The sequence below is a fragment of the Rhamphochromis sp. 'chilingali' genome, assembly GCF_963969265.1.
Source record: "Rhamphochromis sp. 'chilingali' genome assembly, chromosome: 15".
NCBI classification, from domain to species: domain Eukaryota; kingdom Metazoa; phylum Chordata; class Actinopteri; order Cichliformes; family Cichlidae; genus Rhamphochromis; species Rhamphochromis sp. 'chilingali'.
In genome coordinates, this window is record NC_137942.1 from 21,475,188 (window position 1) to 21,495,031 (window position 19,844).

The 19,844-nt window shown below is 39.0% G+C and overlaps 2 protein-coding genes across 3 annotated transcripts; one reads left to right on the plus strand and one right to left on the minus strand.

Annotated features, from left to right (window-relative positions):
* prpsap2 (phosphoribosyl pyrophosphate synthetase-associated protein 2) lies at positions 1–11,420 on the minus strand. 2 transcript variants are annotated; one of them, XM_080905375.1, is made up of 11 exons: positions 11,027–11,420; positions 10,715–10,767; positions 9,337–9,403; positions 9,070–9,242; positions 8,864–8,979; positions 8,697–8,752; positions 8,345–8,490; positions 7,233–7,274; positions 4,599–4,669; positions 1,799–1,945; positions 1–287 (listed from the first exon to the last, which is right to left on the minus strand). In XM_080905375.1, the coding sequence occupies exons 1-11, from the start codon at positions 11,107–11,109 to the stop codon at positions 129–131; spliced, it is 1,113 nt and encodes a 370-aa protein (XP_080761501.1). In that variant the 5' UTR covers positions 11,110–11,420; the 3' UTR covers positions 1–128. The 2 variants fall into 2 exon arrangements, with proteins under 2 accessions (XP_080761501.1, XP_080761502.1); XM_080905376.1 differs by lacking the exon at positions 7,233–7,274.
* A 2,440-nt stretch (positions 11,421–13,860) lies between these two features.
* LOC308411743 (cytoglobin-1-like) lies at positions 13,861–19,837 on the plus strand. Its single transcript, XM_080905758.1, has 4 exons — positions 13,861–14,051; positions 14,145–14,287; positions 17,194–17,425; positions 18,377–19,837. The coding sequence occupies exons 2-4, from the start codon at positions 14,145–14,147 to the stop codon at positions 18,539–18,541; spliced, it is 540 nt and encodes a 179-aa protein (XP_080761884.1). The 5' UTR covers positions 13,861–14,051; the 3' UTR covers positions 18,542–19,837.
* The last annotated feature ends 7 nt before the right edge of the window (positions 19,838–19,844 follow it).

A 19,844-nucleotide genomic window follows, 5' to 3' on the forward strand; every position in this document is an offset into this window, starting at 1 on the left:
GTAAGAAGATAAATAACTTTGGGCAATTTATAGAATCGCTTCAAATGACTTACATTGCTTTTTTTTTTTAACATGTATAACACAGGAAATTATGACTTGCTCTCTATCACTGACAACCTCTGATGCCACTAGTCATCCACAGTGATGTTGCGGAACAAGTAAGCCATGGACTCGCCATTGTGGATCCTGCGGATAGCCTCAGCTAATATCATGCTGACATCCACAGTTTTGATCTTTGGACACTGCAGCTTCTGTACTTCATGGGGAACTGTGTTGGTCACCACAACCTGAGGACCCAAAGTAAACACAGACATTTTATACTATGAATATATTATTTGTAATATTAGTTTGACATATAAGTAACAGAGCTGCTTTAAAATGACTTGAAACGCAAGTATCCAAACATGGGCATGCACTTGAAAAAAAAAAAAGAAAAAAAAAAGAAGAAAGGGGGGTGTGTGTGTGTAAGTTTTACTTTAAAAAAGGGACAAGTCGGTAAAGACATAAACTGGATCCAAAACATAATTAAACACTTAAGCAATACTGCCATTGACTCAGGTCTGTTACTTAGATCTCAGTTTTGTGAAAGACAGATGTCCCGAGTTCAAAAAGAGGACAAAATACTTGTACAATGAATAGAAGATCACAGGTATAGTGTTTCCTAGTTGGCATCCCTGACTTTTCTTTCTTTCTTCTTCGTGCAATCAATCAGAAAAGTGCAAGAGGCACAGGATCAATATTCTGATTCTGTTGTTTGAATAACTTATTTCTATAATTCTTAATAAATGAGCACTGCAGCAGTTTAGGAAACAGCCCCACACTGAGTTTGCCACCTTCACACTCTGCAAACTTTTAAGATAACATTTGTTTGTTTGTTTCCCCAATAGTATTAATATCAAAGTAAAGCAAAAACTTGAATCTTGACTCTGTAGGATAATTTAGTGGCTCTGTTATGCTGACAGAGACATGGCTTGGACCCACTTGTCTCTTTTTCTACCCTGATAAGAATGGTTGTTTTTTCATCCATATGATACGAGGAGTAACTGAACAATTTGACAAGTATGAAAATGATGTGAATAAGCAGCTGTGGTTTTCACACTTACCAGACATCGACCCAGATGAACACAATTCAGATTTTGACTAATGTGTTAGACAGCACTGGAATTATTGAAGCTTTTCTGGTAGTACTACAACACTTTGCTACAGGGTGGCTATAGTAGAGTAGCTAGAGCAAGTCATTAGAGGGTTGGTGACTCCAGTCTGCACACCAAAGCATTAATGGGAAAGATACTGAAGCCTGAGATGCATTCATTGGGGTGCAACTGTGTATGAATATTAAATATAAAGTATGAATAAGTGCATGAGGCATGTATGTTTTAAGGGCTTAGGGTAGAAAAGCACCAACTACCAGTCCTTTCACCAGTATGTGGATCAAGATTAAAGAGACTAATAGATCAATTAATAATTAATAGATCTCAGATCTCACTTGTTTGTTTTTAATAAGTCATAAATGTAGAGTAAACTGCAACTATTGTTTTCTAGATAGTTCAGAGGAAGTGAAAATGAAAACTTCTATTCAGCAGATCATGAAACTCCTTACACAGTACAGGGAAAAAATGCCCACTACGAGGAAGCATCTCGTTTTACACTCTGTTTACAATGAACAAATGATAGCCCGTAAAAAAAAAAAGAAAAGAAAAAAAAGACCTTTTACCACTTCTCCTTTAGCTTGTGTGACAGTTTCGTTCAAATACATGAATAACCAGTTCTCGTGTGGGTGGGGGGGATCAGTCCTCACCTCATCAATGGCTGATTCCTCTATGAGACGTGGCGCGTCAGCAGAAAGTAAACCATGTGTGGCCATAATATAAATTTTATAGGCTCCTCTCTCTTTCAGGATCTCGGCAGCAGCGACAAAGTCTCCTACATCATCTATGATGTCATCCTGTCAGAAAAAAAAAAAAATACAATCTGTAGTTAAAACTGCATCTCCCTTTTTCTTTGTGTTTTTTTTCCTATGATTATTGGTGATATACTTGCGGCACTGCTCACAAGCAGTGTAATGATATACAAAATATACAAAAACACTGTCAACAAGAAAAGATTAGGAAGTGTCAAAACTCTCACATTGCTCATTGTTCAGAAAGATAACTGGATCATATTTACCATTAGAATTAACTTCCTGCTTTTTGACTATACACAAAGAACAAATATTGATCAAACAAAAAAGAAGAAGTTAAAACTTTGTTCCCGTTTTAAAAACAAAGAAGGGATAGCGTCTGTATCATAAGCGCTGGGTACCAAATGATTCAGGAGAAAGACCAAAAGATCCATTATACCCCTACTAATCACACTCAAAGACTGAATTTGATCATCTTGTTGGATATTTTACTTGATTCTAGGGCTGTTCATATAACGATATATATCAGATGACGATATAAAAACATCTAGTTTCATTTTACACTATCGTTTGTTTCGTGGTGTCGCAAAATAAACTGTTTACAGTAATATTTTTTCATCGTTTTGATGGTCACTGTAGTGGCTATATTAATTTCTTAAAGTTCTCTCTTTCTCTTATATTTAATATAACCACACTACGGACGGACAAGCGACTGTTTTTGTGCGTTGTCATTAGCAACAACGACGGTAAAACCATCGCGTGTCCGCTTGTTTATTTTCCATATAAACCTTTCACAATAAAGCTCAAGATCCTGTTGAGGCTTTTCTTTTTTTTTTTTTTTTTTTTTTTTTTTTTTAATAAATAGGACAGGGGGAATGAATGAGAGAGAGAGGGGGAGAGAAAGAAAGAAAACCAAAGGGGAGAAGAGACGGTGAGAAGGGGGGGGAAGAGAGACAAAAAAAAAAAAAAAAAAAAAAAAAACTCCTGGGTCACCTGTATGGAGAAAAAAAAACAAACAAACAAACAAACAAACAGAGGAGACAGCAAACAACAAAGAGCAACATAATAATAGAGAAAACAAAGCACCATCACAATAAACTAGCTAGTCATAGATATCAGTATTTACTAAGTAATAAACAATATTGTGCAGCACGCAAGATAGACAGCGCACAGTGTGCTTTGAGGCAGCAGCCAAGAAAGCTTTAGTCCGCGTCTGTGAATACCCATGTGTGCATACCTGTGTGGATCAGCATGCTTGCATTCCAAAGGTTTCTCCATGTAATGATCTGCTAGGGAGTGTGGGGGGGCCTCAGCCCCGTCCTCCAGGGTGTGAAGCGGGTATGGAGGAGATCAAAACTCCAGACATCCAGAGGCCCCCAGAACACAAGAGACCATGGAAGACCAACAGAGGGGCAGCCGCGCCACTGTTCCAGTAAGAGCTGAGGAGAGTCCCAGATGAGGGCTCACTCAGCAGCCGCGGAGCAGAAGCCAGGGGGGGTTGCAGTGACGCGCCCGTGAGCTCCGCCGGCCCCCAGCTGCGCCTGAGTGACCGAGCCCTAGGCCGAGAGGCCGGGGGCACCCCACCTCCAAAGGGGGCCCGAGCGAGCCCCAGGCCCCAGGCCCCGACAAGCGGCCGCCAAGGAGTGAGCCGGTGTGTACCCGGACGCCCACCCCCAGACACAAAGAACCACCAACACACCGACACCTGTTGAGGCTTTTCAAAATAAACCGAATCACCTGAAAGAGTATGCAGTGTTTACGGATGGGAAACAAAAAAAAAAAAAAAAAAAAGAGTCGCCAGGTGCTAAAAAAATAAATAAACCTTAGACTCAAACGTTAGAACAGGCTTTTCCCCACCCGCAGCACGCTGTGTAATACATACTCTGAAGGATTAACACACATCATCACCATGGACTTGCATCAGAAGGAGATCCAGGGCTTCTTCAGCTTTCCCGTGGACAACTTGCGTGCCTCCCCTTTTTTGATTCAGTACATTCAAGAAGAGGTAATGATCCCTGTCAGATCTCTGCTGTGTGTATTCTAGTGACCTGTGGATCACTCAGTCCGTTACAACTTATGTCTAAAAATGTATAGTTTCATACATCGGTTAAAACACTCGACTCCAGGTACACGACGCCCAGCTGGAAACACTTCACATGTTTCAAATGTTGCATTTTTGTTATTTATATCGTTATCGGGACAATAGATGTCTTATATCCGGATATGAGATTTTGGTCATATCGCACAGCCCTACTTGATTCTATCATTATTATTATTATTAGAAGATTTTTTTTTTTTTTTTAATGTCAGTTTTCCCATTTTTTGGCTTGGATTAGATCTTTTCACATCCTTTAAAACAGAATTTGATAACTTACAACGAATAAGGAAAAATAAAAAACAAAAATATGTAGCAGAAGATGAAGAGCATACGTAACCAAGTAAAGTAAGGACAGTGCAAAACCAGAATTGCAAAAACACTTGGTGCAGAATGCACTGGATAAATAGACACACCTAAAGGAAGTGACTGGCAGACAGTAAGCATATCACACTTCAAAAAGAACTAGCCAATCATTTTAAAGAAAGCTGTAGTGTTGCATTGGTAGATTTTATCAAGAAAGAGGGCTGAATCATCAGCTAAAGTTAGCCATGGAAGCTAATGGAAATGATAACTAAGGAAGGAGAAGCAGAAATGACCTACCACGATGATGGCAATCCTTCCTCCCACATCCCCAACCACAGTAATGGGAGGTTTCTCTTTGGCCATCATTACTGGAAATGAAAAGAGCAGTTTGCCCATGAGAGCACTTCCAGGAAGTTATGCGTACAGTTTCTCACTTAATCAAAAATAAATCTCAGTAGATTGGGTAAAATGGGTTGAGAAAATTGTTTTTCGATTTAAGCTCATTTTCACTCCAAATCATTGTTTTTTCCATTGCATGCTGTGAATGATTCGTAGAAATGCTGCATTCAATTTAAATTTCAAATGCACTTGATTACACTTTCCCTCCATTCTACCCCTCCTACCCCTAAAAGATTAAACTCAAATGGCAAACATAGTACAAAACATGCCATGCAAAGATCAAATGGCCTAAGGGTTTTCTGCCCAGAATACCCAATCAGAAGACAATGTATACAACCGCCTTGACACACATGTTAGGTTGCCAGGCTGTGGCAGGCATGTGGCAGCACTCTGTATATGAATCAAATAAGCACCACACAGTCTTATTTCACATGGGTCAACAGTGGCAAGCACCGATGAGGGTTTCTTCATCCACACTTGCCAGTGTTCTGGGATCAGTCTTCAGTGGAACATCAGTGCTGCTACTTTTACATGCACGCCATAATTTTCCACCCTTTAAAAAAAACTTACAGTGACTTGGATATAATTTATTTCTATTAAGAAAAGCTCTGATTATCATCAATACTGTCACTGCATCAGTGCTGACGTCCACTATAACACTTCTGGTCTCACATGATATATCACATATCGCTATGTGTTAATAAAACATGAAAGTGCTTCATCTTGTGGCAGATCTTATCATGTCTCTAATTCTCAACTGATGCATTAAAAATTATCCTCAGATAAGGATTGATGCAGTGTACTTAAAGTGGAGAACCATCAGTAACACTCTGACATGTAACCCAAATCAAAAACAGCTGTTTTCTGATTACAGGTATGCATGTAAATGCAGTCATTTAGAGGGTTTTGAGGAAACAATCAACTGATAAACAATCAGCCAGCCAAGCCGATTGTGCAGGAAAAGTATAAAGCAGCAGAGAAAGGTGGAGGCATGCCTTGCAGAACATTTTGCTGAATACCGTGAGTCCCACAGCATCAGAAAACCTGGGAGTGTCACATTCAGTCTTTTATTGCTATCAACCAAAAACAGCAAGAGCCATGTTGTTAGCGGTACACACACTTAAAATACATTGTCTCGACAGTTTGTTGATGTGCTACAACATTGTCCTGAAAAATGTCTGCTCAGAGGTTTCTGAAATTAATTTCAGATGTCTAAAACGTATTGATACTTTGAGTTATCTGTAGAAAATGTTAAATCAACAGGTTGGCATGCCCAACCTGTCCAAACGGCCTAACAGAGTTAAAGCTTTGCATCACATTAAATATGCCACCCATCAGATCAGCCAGTAACCCATATACAGGAAGTCTGGACCGGTTCTTAGTGTAAAGGGTCAGTGGCTCTGAGCCTATGGGTATTACATAGTTTTGGAAATGATTTGAGCGAAAGGAGATGGGGTACATCCTGGTTTGTGCTTTGCCCTTGCTAAACTGCTTCAATAAAATATCCTGAATTCAGAAGTCTAAATTTCAGACATTTCTGTTTTAACTCTTTACGTAATCTTGTGAATAAGCAATAAATCTTTTAATACTTCTTACATGTTACCCTCAGGCCTTAAAATTAACAGATCCCTGGGACCTATATTCTTTTCCTGGCCACCAACGTACAACCTAGCAAAATTACCAAGAGCAAGCATCACAAGAGGAGAGCTGCCATTAACCAGTGTGGCTGACAAATGGTACTTAACCTACAAGGCTACTCAGCCAAGCAGGATAGACACTGGGAGCACCACCAGCTCAAGAACCAAGGTCTGCATTATCTGTTGGGAGCATTGCTTGGAATCAAAAACATGGTCCCTTTAAAAGAAAAGCTGGTCCAGACCTGTAGGAGTAACTGACCGATCCAACACTATTCAATAATAAAATAGGTTATCTGATCCAGCATATTAAAACTGCTACGATTATGCTATATGCTATAATTCACTAACCGTCCCATTCACAACATCTTTTGTTCCCGTCGCTGGATGTTAGATTTCAAATGCATGCGTTACTGTTTTATGACATGCAGTTATGACCAAATGTTAATCAGGTTTTTAAGGGCGGGTTTTTTATGGGTGCACAATGTGTTGATTGGCAAGATGAGTCCAGATGTTCAACTACAAAATAAAAACAGAAAGAATGTTTGGTATGGTTCTGGTTTGATTTATGGATTTGGAGTTTAAAAAACAAAATAAAGTAAAATAAAAATCAGAACACAACCAAAAAAAAAAAAAAAAGAGGGTTTTGACCATCTTGTAGAACTAGCTGTCTGGAGTCACAGAAATGTGGCATAATGCAAACAGTATATCGAAACTGAAATTAACTGGTCTTTTAATTCGTTTGAGCACTAATCATCCACTTTGTTTTTACAGACCTGAATCCAGACTGTATTTTCACAAGATGCAACACAAACCCTTTGTTTATACATGCAAATTGAGGAACCATTTGAAGAGGAATCATTTCATAGTCAGATGTAAATTAATTTTACGGTCGTACTTGGAAGTTCTATGCCAGGGAACGGAGCTTGTTGTTTGCCTGCTATTGTCAACAAATAAACACCACGTTAAACACAAATGCACAAATATTTGACACGACACAACACATGACGCCAGGACTTGAAAAATCCTCTGCTCGGCCTGACGGGAATTTAAAAAGCGACACAACAAATCAGACTGATTCTAATAAGAAAAATTAAGGATGAAGCCATTTGTGAGTTGCAGTTCCAAAAGAGGATTTTTTAAGTCAAGGTTAAAAGCACAACGCTGTTGGTTTTTTGTTGGTTTTTTTAAACAAAATAATCAACTAAATATTGGACACAAATTTGGAGTCATTTGCCAACGACACACTTATTTGACATTACTTCAGATTCAGAGTTAGCACTATAAAAGCTTCACCCAGTCACATGTATTCGCACCAAAAAAAAAAAAAAAAAAACAGAAAGAAAAAAAAAAAAGATAAAATTAACGTGGCAAGAAACAAGCAGAAGACTGCGCTTTTATGATTACATTGTAGTTTACACTTTGTAAGTTAGGAACTGCAGCTTGCCGATGCAGCATGAGTCAAAGTAGCTCATCTGTAGAAACGAAATCATGCACTAACAAAAAATAAATAAAAAACAAAAACCAGTTACTTGCAGTATGGCTGATGGTATGAGTGAGAAACGGCAGAATCGTCAGCTCAAAACAGGTTAGCATGAGTAAGAGCTGTATTTTGTCTGTTTTCCCACAGAAGACATTTTAAACTGCTACAGTAGCTAAAACACAGGTGAACTCTACCATGACTGCATCCCACTGACTTTGATGCTGTTGCGCATGTTAGCTAATTGTCATAGCTTCCTGTGACGCTTAAGCCATCATTAATAAACTCATCAATCCACCTGTGCTTTTTCTGCTTCTAAATGTCTGCTGTGAAAAGGTCTGTTAAATTATAAATACAATGAAGTGCTAACATTAAAAATTCAGACAACTGAAGAGTTAAACTAGGAGAAAATTCTCAAAGAAACAATAAATAATGCAAATCATCAGTGCTGGTAATATCTATGGAGCACTTAAGCTACAAGAAAAATTATAAAAATTAAACATAGATGCTTTTCATATGGGTTTTCTTACAAGGAAGCTCCAGGCCTGTGTGTCCTGTTGTGTTGCGTACACATGGTGGGGAGTGTCTTCCATCAGCCATGTCAGACTCTGAACACTGAGCCTCGCCGTGGATCACAGCCAGACCGAGACGCAGTCTTTCTGCATAGGACTGAGCCCTAAAAATAGTAATAATAATAATTAACAATTAGTCAATAACAACATTATTATTATTACCAGTAACAACATGTATATATATATATGCACGTTAGTTATACATATGTATCTAAATATGCATGCATAGAATAGGACAGAAATTATTTTTGCAATATATATCTGATGTAAAGATTATCAGAAATTATCAGTGGTGTATTGCATCAGTTACCTTTTAGCTGCAGCAGGGGACTTTGCCACAATGATGGCATTTCTGTAATCAGGGATCTGGCAATAAAGAGTGAAAACAGTTTTGTTAGACTTATTGATGGAGTTCTGGACTGAGTGATCCACAGGTCACTAGAATACACACAGCAGAGATCTGACAGGGATCATTACCTCTTCTTGAATGTACTGAATCAAAAAAGGGGAGGCACGCAAGTTGTCCACAGGAAAGCTGAAGAAGCCCTGGATCTCCTTCTGATGCAAGTCCATGGTGATGATGTGTGTTAATCCTTCAGAGTAAAAGACATCAAATAATCAAACTCAAATAAAGATTCTTTGAACAAATCACAGATTGAGGTTTTCTTTTTTGCTATTTTTACCTGCTTTGGCTAACATGGAAGCTAACAACTTGCACACTATTGAGCCCCTTTTTCTCATCTTGCACTGCTTGCTGTAGGGGAAGTAAGGAATAACTCCAATGATGTTCTTTGCACAAGAGGTCTTGAGGGCATAAGCCATGACAAGCAGCTCCATGATGGCTGTGTTCACATCCCTGATTGTAAAAAAAAAAAAAAAAAATCAGATGACTCTGTTTGGTGATAATCTAATAACCTTTTTAAATGTTTGGCACATCCTACTATACTCACCGTGGGATGGTCTGGATAATGAAGATGGTCTGTCCACGAACAGATTCTTTTACATCCACTCGAGTCTCTGAACAGAGAACATACTTCACCAATACTTTTTAATACACATTTGTTGTTTATTTGAGCAACAGAACACGGGATGTTGTACATTTACGTCTCATGACCTAAAAACTGATGAAATCTTGTAGCTCTATTACATGAACAATGTGCTATTTTTGATGGATTCCATTAATTTCTGCAACAGTCGTGTCGTATTAATATCCATGCCCTACTCCACAGCAATCCTGTGCCAACAACTTTTAATGCAACTATCAGGAAAGCTCTGCTTTCCCTAATGAAACAGACAGTGGTACAGATACTGATAATCTGAGCTAAAATGTCCTAGATACTACACCAAAACTAGTAAATAATTGATAAACACATCAATAACATAAAAGTTCCTGATTTTCCACTATCTACTATAGAAATGTGATTCAATGGGACTACTGCAGGAATAAAATAGGAAGTTTTCTGTTAATTAGCAAAGGCTTTCTATTTTATAACAACAGGACAGCCTGTTCGTGAATAACCAGAACTCTTCCTGTAATTTTACACATTATATTCTAACAATTTAACTGTACACGACAAACAGTCGTGCTGACAGATTTCTTTCGTTACAACAGCAGCATTTCTTTATCTTATAGAAAAATGAACCATGTTATTGAAACTACATGTATTGATCTTATATTAAGATATGTCAGGTATTATATAAGCTTAAACTTCTTTACACTGACAGTAAGCAGTTTTGCTTGTTCAGATTCAAGGTCAAACTGGGCTGTAGTGTCCCATGATATAAAATGAGTTTGGCATCCCTGATCTAGAGGATACTTCTATTTATATAGCACCAAATCACAACAACAGTTGCCTTGGGGTGCTTTATCTTGTAAGATAAAGACCCTACAATAATATAAAGGAAAGTCCAACAATCAGATGAGCCCCTAGGAGCAAGCACTTGGCGACAGTAATCATTGGGAGTGAGGTATTAAAATAAGAGGGGAAAAGTCATGGACAAGCTGTTTATAAAGTCACTTCTGGTGAGAAATCAGCTTATCAAGCAGAACAAATTGAAATACCAAGTCTGAACTGAACTTACACCTGTCCCTGAAAATTGCACTTACATTATACATTTAATAAAAGGAAAAATTCAAATACCAATCTGAAACTGACCATTTCGAAACAACAAATAGTGATTAAAAATATCAACTACAGTAACTTTAGCACACAATCTCTAACTACCCTCACCTACTTGTGTATCAGATCACAAGCCTACATTTCAGATAAAACCTGACCAGAAACATTTGGAATAAAATTGCATATAAAGCCATAACACCCTGCTCACCTCTGTTAGACTCCTGGAAGACCACAGACTTCCCCAGCTCCACACCCAGACGCCTGTGAAACATGAGCACAACATGGCAACCTAATGGTCATCTGCCAGCTGCAGAGTTTCAACACACAATATCAGGCTTTCACCACACGACTAATTCATTCATCCACGCATTACAGACCACACTCACTATGCATGGTAAAGTGTCAGCAGTGAAGTTTTTCCACAATTATCACCGACCAACAACCTAAAGAAGCACTATTAGTGGCATTAAATATTAACTAGCAGTCAGTCTTAACACTAACGGTTCAAAGCATTACTTACTCTGTTATTTTCTTGGCTAATTCTGTGCATGCTGCAGAGGAGTTTGCAGAAAATACTCGATAAGCACTTTTAGCGACATTCATTCTGGTGTTTAACTTGACAGGCACTGTCAACAGCTCAACCTTATTCCTTCTAACCACTTAGTTTCTTGTCCTTTTTTCTCTGACGTAGTCGTTAGCTTGCTCGCTCGCTAGCTGGCTCAAATTAGCCTGCTAGGGGAGCGGATGTACCCAGAATGACCGTCAGAGTGCGGCACAAAGTTAGCTAAAACATAGCAGTAAAATAAGCATTGCTTATTTTGGTTTGTCAAATTATTGTCGCAGTTTTCGCCGGAAGTCTACTGACACCTGCCTCTCTCTCAGGTAGCAATGTAGCTTATAATGTTAACTACGGAATCCCCGTCGGGTCAGTCTTAACCGCGGATCAAAAAACATAAGTTCAGTTGTACTGAATGTCAGACGGCGGTTTTCTTTAGGGATACTAATAATCTGGTAATAATTTGGTTAACCAAGAGATTACATTTATTAAGCAATAGTTTAATAACACACTGAAAAATATTCTGTTAAAAAAGTAGTTTATTCAGAGCCAAAATATAGTTGAGCAAAATGTGAACATAGTCAAGTGACTAGATGAACTCGTCATTTCATATTATTGCATATTGTCTATGTAAGATTATATTTTTCAGTTTTTTTAAACACTTAACTGTTTTGGCAGGCCAAGTAGGTTAAAGCTTTAAAAAAAATTAATTACGGAGTTCAATTATTTACTGTACTACGGTCAAAGTAGCATAAAATATGTGTACTCCAGCAAATTTACAAACTTTCTAATTGAAATAATAATAATTCATATTATTTTATATTCATATACTACAGGTTTTTAAATTTTGGTTAATATATGATATATGAAATATGTTGTTGTCATAGATTAATCATAGTGCGATTGTCAGTCACTTAAGATAGGATGACCATAGTTTACTGCCCAAACTAAGATAGCGAACTGTGTGAAAGAAAGCAAAAAGAAAATAAAGACACTATAAAGCGTTATTACCACAACTGTCCAGTAGATGCCACTAACGCTGTACTGACTGCAGTTACAGCAGTTATTCTTTTGGATGATAATATTATTGTTTTTCTTAAGAGGGTTAAAGGTTTGTGAAAAAGGGTCTGAATTTACTGTGGGTGTGAAAACCACTAGAGATTCAAGGAGTCATGAAGTGTTTACAGAGGTATGTGGATTTGTCTACATAAACCTGTAAAAATAAAGTTTTTTGATCCCAAAGTTTATCCACAATTATACTCTGACCTGGGGCCATAGGTCACAGCATGCACATGAACAACATACCATCCTTTAATTATGTGGCTTCTTGTACACCTTACAACCATGACGGGATGCAATATCTTGTAAACCACTGGTTTAATGTGATGCTTATAATTACTGTTATAACTTGTAAGACAGTGGTGGCAAGGCAGCCATGGTGGTGCTGATCTTTGGACAATGTAAAGGAGCAAATGTAAAGCCCTGACTGTACGCTTACACGAGGTTGACGAGTAGCCTACACGGTTAGGATCGTGCGCATAGTCATGATCTTGACGAGCCAGCTTGAAGGTCACATGCCTGCATTATAATGAGCTTCACACATGAACTGATGGGGCATGTGTCACGGCCTGGGCTCTATAGCTCCTCTTCATACCCCCCCCCCCCCCCCGGCTCCAATCAGCATGCACACCTGTGGCTCATCATCTCATCACCGGAAGCATCACTCTGCAGTCTCTCTGACAAACCGTTCTGCTTGAAGCACTTACCCATCACCTTGTTGTCTACCTGCCCAGCTCAGGCCACTTGCTCTGATTGCCTTCAGTTCCATTCTGTTGCCTGCCCAGCTCACTGCGTGTCAAGTTGTGTCCTGTGTGCTCTGCTTTTGATCACGAAACCCAGATCTCATTGTAATGTTTCTCACTGCACACCTTAGGAGCAATAATTCCCCGTCTCCCGTGTTACACTATCCCCCTGTTCATTTCCCCTGTTTAATTGGCACTGCTTCTGCAGACGGGGTAAGGGAAAGCTATTTGAATGGTTGGTTATGATACATCTACCTTAAGTCTACTTTTTTTTTCACCAACTTGAATGGCATACTATCAACTCTGTCAATGTTTAACGCAGAGTTGTACATTGTACCTCCCCTTGTAAGACAGTTGATATTACCTAAGTCACAGTGTCTGGTCTTGTGTTTGCTCTCCTCCCATATTTACCTCCCAGATTCCAGGCTACCTGGGTCCTGGTTGGCCAATTCATTATAAAACAGCAATAACAACTTACTCAAGCTTTTTTTTAACACATGGAAGCGATATATCCTTATACTGATAACACCAACCACAGCAAAGCTACACATGTTTGCTTTTGAAGGAAGAAAATGAAAAAGTTAAAGCACAAAACACCTTATTATTATTAATATTAATATTATGATTTTTATCTATGCATTTATTTTTTCATTTACATAAAGGGAGCTTGTGAGAAATTCAATATCATTCCAGGTTATTCTCCTGGAAAGTCTGCATGAGGGACTCTAGAGGTAAAACAAGTTAAGAGTGCACCTTTATCTTATTTTACCATGCTGACATTACACTGTATCTGCGCTCACACATTATGTGCATGACATATCCGGCTCCCTTGCTTGGGATTTGTTTCTGATCTCATCGTATTTTCATTAAACACCACCTACAAAGGTGAGGCGGGCAGAGGGAGAGAAGGGGAAGAGAAGGAGGGAGGCAGGGAAGGGAGAGTGTATAAAGAGAGAGTACAGAGGCTCCTCCTCATTCGCTGCTGCGTGTGTTTCTTGTGTGATTTTTTTTTTCCTAGCCCGTTCTTCACTCACACTCTCGCTCAGCAGAGATTCAGAGGTCGGGAGCAGAGATTCTCACAGGGACAAGGGGTGGAAAACAGGAAACTGCTTTTCCCTTCTGCCACCACATAGGAGACACAAACAAGAGGAAAAGACATCAACAACAACAACAACAACAACAAAAAGGTACAAATTGTGTTTATTTGCCTGAGGGGGAGGGGTGCTCTCATCAGCCCTGCCTTCTGCATGTGCTCAGCTCACTACACACTGTGTTTCCAGATGGAGAGGACGCAGGGAGACGGAGAGGTGGACCACCTGGAGCGGCCAAGCCCGCTGACTGACAAGGAGAGGGTGATGATCCAGGCCTCCTGGGGAAAAGTCTACCAGAACTGTGATGATGTCGGGGTGGCCATACTAGTCAGGTATTTCCTTTTCTATGTATGTTTGAGGAAATATCTAATTCACACCAAAATAATAAAAAGAGTACTGTGAAAAATGTTATCTATAATTAACAGGAATGTTATATTTGAACTATTTTAACATCCTTTTTTATGGCTATGCATCTATTTACTCACATGCTGAGTAAATATAGCACAAACAGTGTAATATCACCTATTTTGAGACTTTGGTATGAAAGTTCTTTCCATCTTTATTATATAGTTCACCACACGTAAGTTAAGGTTTGCCTTTTACCCCCTTTTACCGTCAGCGCACCAGCAGGAGCCAATAAAAAAACAGCTGATGCTTGTTTGTTCCCCTGTGCAGACTTTTTTTTTTTTTAAAACTTGCTTCCTCAAAATCCAGGATACGCTCAACTTCAATGAGCTTGCTGACTTTTACAGGTTTTACAGTCATCTCTTTAGATGTGACGCTCTCTTAATCCTGTTTGTTAAGTTGTTAGGGCAGAGGTCAAACATTTAAACCCCATCTGTGCCCATGAAAGGGGCACACTCCCTCTCAGAAGAGGTTCTGATTGAATGCCTGTATAGAGGGCTTGGCAACCTATGGCAGCATGACTCCATCACCAGCTGTAAGACATTTAAAATCCTCCTCTTTTCTCTATCACAGTGGATACATACACAGCAGGTATTCAGTCTTTCATATATTTACTACATCATATTTTATTGATTTGCTGGTTGATTCCTGCACTTACCACACTTTCATTTTTTCACATTGAAAGTTAAGCAAAGCAAATGTTGCAAAAATCATCCATGTGCAGGGATTTCGCAGAAGTGTGACGGCTTTGAATGGAATTCTTGTGTGACGAGATTCGATGCACGACAGAGCATGCCTTTATAATCCGTTCTGACTGCAGGAGGTGAAAGTTGAGAGGGAGTGTAATACTGTATTTATACAATCACCATTAGTAATGTAGTTTTCACAGATTGTTGAAAAGATGGAATTTAGCTGCTGCGCTTTCCTACAGAAACAGAAAATAGTATAAAAAAGTATTTAAAATATGTCCTTTTATATTGTCTTGCTTATATTCCATCACTAATTTCCTGCGACCTTCGGGAATTTGATTAATAAAGTCCGATTGATATCCGTGTCCTGGCAAAAGTCTCCTTCAGCCAGCGAGAAAAGATCCTGCCACCGTGTCCAACTTCAAGCCTAACGCTGCAAATCCTTCAAACTTGTCGGCTTTATGGTCGTCAGATAGGATCTAAAGTAGCAAATCTCAGCGCTCTGTCTCTGAAATGAAAAACTTTCTATCACTTCAGCTCTTCATTTAGTCTCGAAATAAGATAAGGAAGGATTAAGAACCAATGACCATATGAAAAACTAATGAGGCTATTTATATGCAACCACAGGTCACATGCAATTACAAAGACAGAAAGATTAAACAGCACGGTTCATTATTTTGCTCCGGCACTTGCAGAAGCCCATACACCCAGGATTGAAAAATGAATGCACCGCCTCCCAACCTCCTTCCCTCAGACGTTTAAGTTCACGAGTAAAACTTAAATATCGAGCCATATGTTGCAGATCTGACAGTGTAAATCCGCACTTCCTTTTTCTGTTAGTTGCTCTACAGACAGGGAGGAGATGCTTTGGCCCTCTTCCCAGACTGTGGGAGGGGGTAAGTTTTTAGGTTCCTCATTGTTAATTCACTCTGATACTTCTGAGTGTCAAAGAAAACATCTTTAAAAGGACTATTTGCTGTCTTCAGAAAGAACGCAGCGATATTAAATTCTCGACCCGGAGCTTAAACTGAGATGAGAAACTGAGTATTCCAACATAAGTATAACTTCGTATCTGTCTTTGCTGGAATTATAATTTCAGTGTCACTCAGAAAGAAAAGGAAGTATCAGGTGTGATCATAGCAACCTTAGTAAGCATGGAATACCCACACCCTCATCTGTAATAAGCATGTTACTTTTTTTTGGAAAGTATGCAGGATCATGTTTTTTTAAGTCCTGACAGGAACCAGAGCAGAACTAGAAACATCAGCCAACAGGTTCCCAAACGAGGAGCGGCGAGGGTGGGTGGCTTGAAAACAATGTGTATGAGGAGACAGGTTTCATGTTCCTGATATTAATTTTGTCATTCCATCCCAAGGAATGGGTAAAATAACAAATATTGACATTGATAACAGGACTGGTACTGTTTTTCTTTAAAAACAATAGAGTTATTCATCACACTGGGTTTTCAGGTACGAAATAGGGATACGCATATGTATACTACCTTATAAGTTGAATGGCAAAGGGCCTTAAACTGCAAATACAATAAGAAGTCTCCATCCATTCATTTATCAAAGCAAAAACAGTTATGAAACAGAGAAGCTCCCAGAATATCAGAGTTAGTGCACGCTTTGGGATTCTTTATCTGATGCTACAAGATTTACTTTCCTTCTCCAGTGTGACATATTAATTGGTTTGGAAAGCAAAGGAAGCTATAACTTCATTTATGATGATAACTATTTCATATTTAGTCATTTAGTCAGTATTCCTCATTTTTATTTCATAAACCTAACCACAGCTGTTGTTTAGTACAACAGAACTTGTGAAATCACTGTGTAAAGTATCTATTTATTCAGCTCTTTGCCATGATCACAGCTCTGCAGCTGGACTCTTCCCTTTAGGTTGTAAATCCTTTGCAAATATATGGAAACCACACTGCACAGTATCAGTTTAATGCAGTTATTTTACACTAAAAGTATGCAGCACCCTTATACATGCGCTAGTGTTTACTCGTGTTATCTTGCCAACTTGACAAGGGAACGTGGGTTTATAGGATGAGGCTGCAGGCAGAAGGAAGATGAGAATAGTACAGCAGTTACACGTATGTATATATATCGTATTTTTCATTTAGCACTCCTCCTTTGCAGATTCTTTGTCAACTTCCCCTCCTCCAAGCAGTTTTTCAACCAGTTCAAGCACATTGAGGACGCGGAGGAGCTGGAGAAGAGCGCCCAGCTCAGGAAGCATGCTCGGAGAGTTATGAATGCCATCAATACACTGGTGGAAAACCTTGACAACTCAGATAAGGTGGCGTCGGTGCTGAAGCTAGTGGCCAAGGCCCATGCACTCCAACACAAGGTGGAGCCTGTGTACTTCAAGGTAAAGAAAACAGTGCGTGAACAGCTGTGCAGAAAGCACGCTCCAAGACATTAGTAGAAAAAAAAACTGTCTTTCATTCTGCACCATGTGCTTCTGTAGAGTCACGTATTTACAGTCAGTCAGTTTAATAGGTTAGCATAAAATGATCAATAAATCATTTTGCATTCACAGGAAATGATACAATGTGAGACAAATGTGATAAATGTCAAGCATACGACGCATGTCATCACCCCCAACCAGTCATGATGGCCGCCCCTCCCTGAGTCTGGTTCTGGTAGAGATTTCTTCCTGTTAAAAGGGAATTTTTCCTTCCCACTGTTGCCAAGTTCTTGCTCAGAAGGGATTGGTTGATTGTTGGGGTTGTCTCTGTATCATTGGGTTTTTACCTTACAGTATAAACCACTTTATATTATGTTCGTCATTAAACTCCTCTTTCCTGCCATAATTTTGTGACTTGGTTTTGCTCCCTCTCCTTTGATTCTTTTATGTTTTTTCTCTAGCATGTAGTTTTAAGCAGATACATAATGCACAGTCAATTGTTGTGAGCTCGTGAACAGAAACCAGCTGCACACCGTTTAATATGATGCACCACGCAGCTGTTTGGACCAGGAAACCAGATTAATTAGCTGAGAGCGCCAGAGACTGCTAGCAACCCTTCCCATCTGAGATTCCTTTGATTCAGTATTGAAACATAGAGTTATATGAAAAAACTGACACTAAATAAGAAGATAAGAGACAGCTAGTGTATTTGCAAATTTGATGAACAGTTCCATACATCAGACCAAAGATAACAAGCACAACTCAATCCCTTGCAGTCTGTATATTGTACATATTATGCTTTCGTTGCTTCAACTGTACAAAAACCCGAGACTGGGGGTCAACATTTTCAGGGAAAAACAAGTCAAAGCGCTCCATCAATGTCCTGAGCACATTTGTTTGTGTCTTACTCAGATTCTGAGCGGTGTAATCCTAGAAGTCCTGGGAGAAGAATTTCCAGAGGTCATCACACCTGAGGTGGGCGCAGCATGGACAAACCTCTTGGCCACGGTTTACTGCAGTATCTCTGCCATCTACAAGGAACTGGGCTGGGAAAAGCTCTCAACCTCGACTGGTTGAACGTTTTAAACTTGGACTACCCATATGGAAAAGAAGTAGTAAAATTTTCTTAGAAATATACACGCTCTCTAATAGTAAAAGTTAGTTTTATATACATACATATCGTAATACTATGATTTACTCATGATTGTGTCCATTTTCTGTTTTTCTGGTGTCGTAGTTTGAATTTTTTTTAATGTTGCATGAGAAAAATGTGAAATGGCCACTTTCATATGTAAATTGATGGTATAAAATATAAGCCTTGAGAATTACACATATAAAACAAACATTTACTCGTTTTTTGTTTGGGTTTTTTTTAATTTTCTATTTCTTTTCCACATAGGCAGGCATGCGGGGAAACCTTCTGATTTCCAGGCTTCATAGGACATTAATCAGTTGACTCTAATGTGAGATACAGCTTGATGTAATCTAAGATCATCATGGGACGTCCACTCTTACGTGTGGTTAGTAAAGTGGGTTTCTAGTGTGTATAAGAGAGGGAGAGACAGAAAGAAAGAGAGGGAGAGAGGGAAGAATAAAAAAAATCAGCTCACCTTCTTACATTTGTACTCTTGTAAAAAGCTAAACCATTAAAAGGAGAGAGAGCAAAGAGGAAGAAAATGCAAACATAGACCCACCAGTGGACTAGAGGTCACATTTGACTTGGATGTGCCTTCTGCTGAATGTGTATATCTCGAAACAGAAATGTAAACAGCATTCTTTCTAAACAGTATGATGTCTTTCAGATGTTTAATCTTATCAGTCTGTATCCACTTGTAGCCACTTTATTAGCTCTTAAGTATACGAGACGTTTTTACATTTTTACATTTAAATGTGGCGATTGTACATTTTTCATCATGGCTCACGTTTGTATCTGTAATTGATTCAATTTTCAAATAAAAAGAAAAGCCTCTGTTTATCTGCTGCTCCAATGTGACCCTCCTGTCACTACACACTCGTGGGCATACCGACAAAATTACACCTTTCTTTTCTATTCCTTGCCCCACTGCTCCCTTATTCTGTGCTTGAGTCAGCAGTGCTAAGTATAAGTGGCTTAGCTGCCGACAGTCCGTATTTATACCCTCATTTATCCCACTATGTGCTCTCTTTTCATAATATATTGTAGGAACACTGGACTTGGCCTGCGGAGAAGTCATTAGAGGGTCTGGTTTTGGTATATTTAGAAGCAGTCCCATGATATGTTCTAAACATTCGATGTTTCCCAAGTTATGTTTGAGCACAATAATATTGAACTAGATAATCCACTTATAAAACAATGTAAGCTGATTGGTATGTTGATCTTTAGGCTCATGTTGCGAAGCTA

What these genes read in the sequence shown, in the direction of transcription:
- LOC308411743 (XM_080905758.1), top strand. Translation starts at nt 14,145, where the DNA reads ATGGAGAGGACGCAGGGAGACGGAGAGGTGGACCACCTGGAGCGGCCA. An exon ending in GGGGTGGCCATACTAGTCAG is followed by an intron (nt 14,288 to 17,193) that starts GTATTTCCTTTT and finishes CCTCCTTTGCAG; the next exon opens with ATTCTTTGTCAACTTCCCCT. An exon ending in TGGAGCCTGTGTACTTCAAG is followed by an intron (nt 17,426 to 18,376) that starts GTAAAGAAAACA and finishes TGTCTTACTCAG; the next exon opens with ATTCTGAGCGGTGTAATCCT.
- prpsap2 (XM_080905375.1), bottom strand. Translation starts at nt 11,109, where the DNA reads ATGAATGTCGCTAAAAGTGCTTATCGAGTATTTTCTGCAAACTCCTCT. An exon ending in CACAGGCCTGGAGCTTCCTT is followed by an intron (nt 7,275 to 8,344) that starts GTAAGAAAACCC and finishes TGTTGACAATAG; the next exon opens with CAGGCAAACAACAAGCTCCG. An exon ending in GAAGGATTGCCATCATCGTG is followed by an intron (nt 1,946 to 4,598) that starts GTAGGTCATTTC and finishes TTTTTCTGACAG; the next exon opens with GATGACATCATAGATGATGT.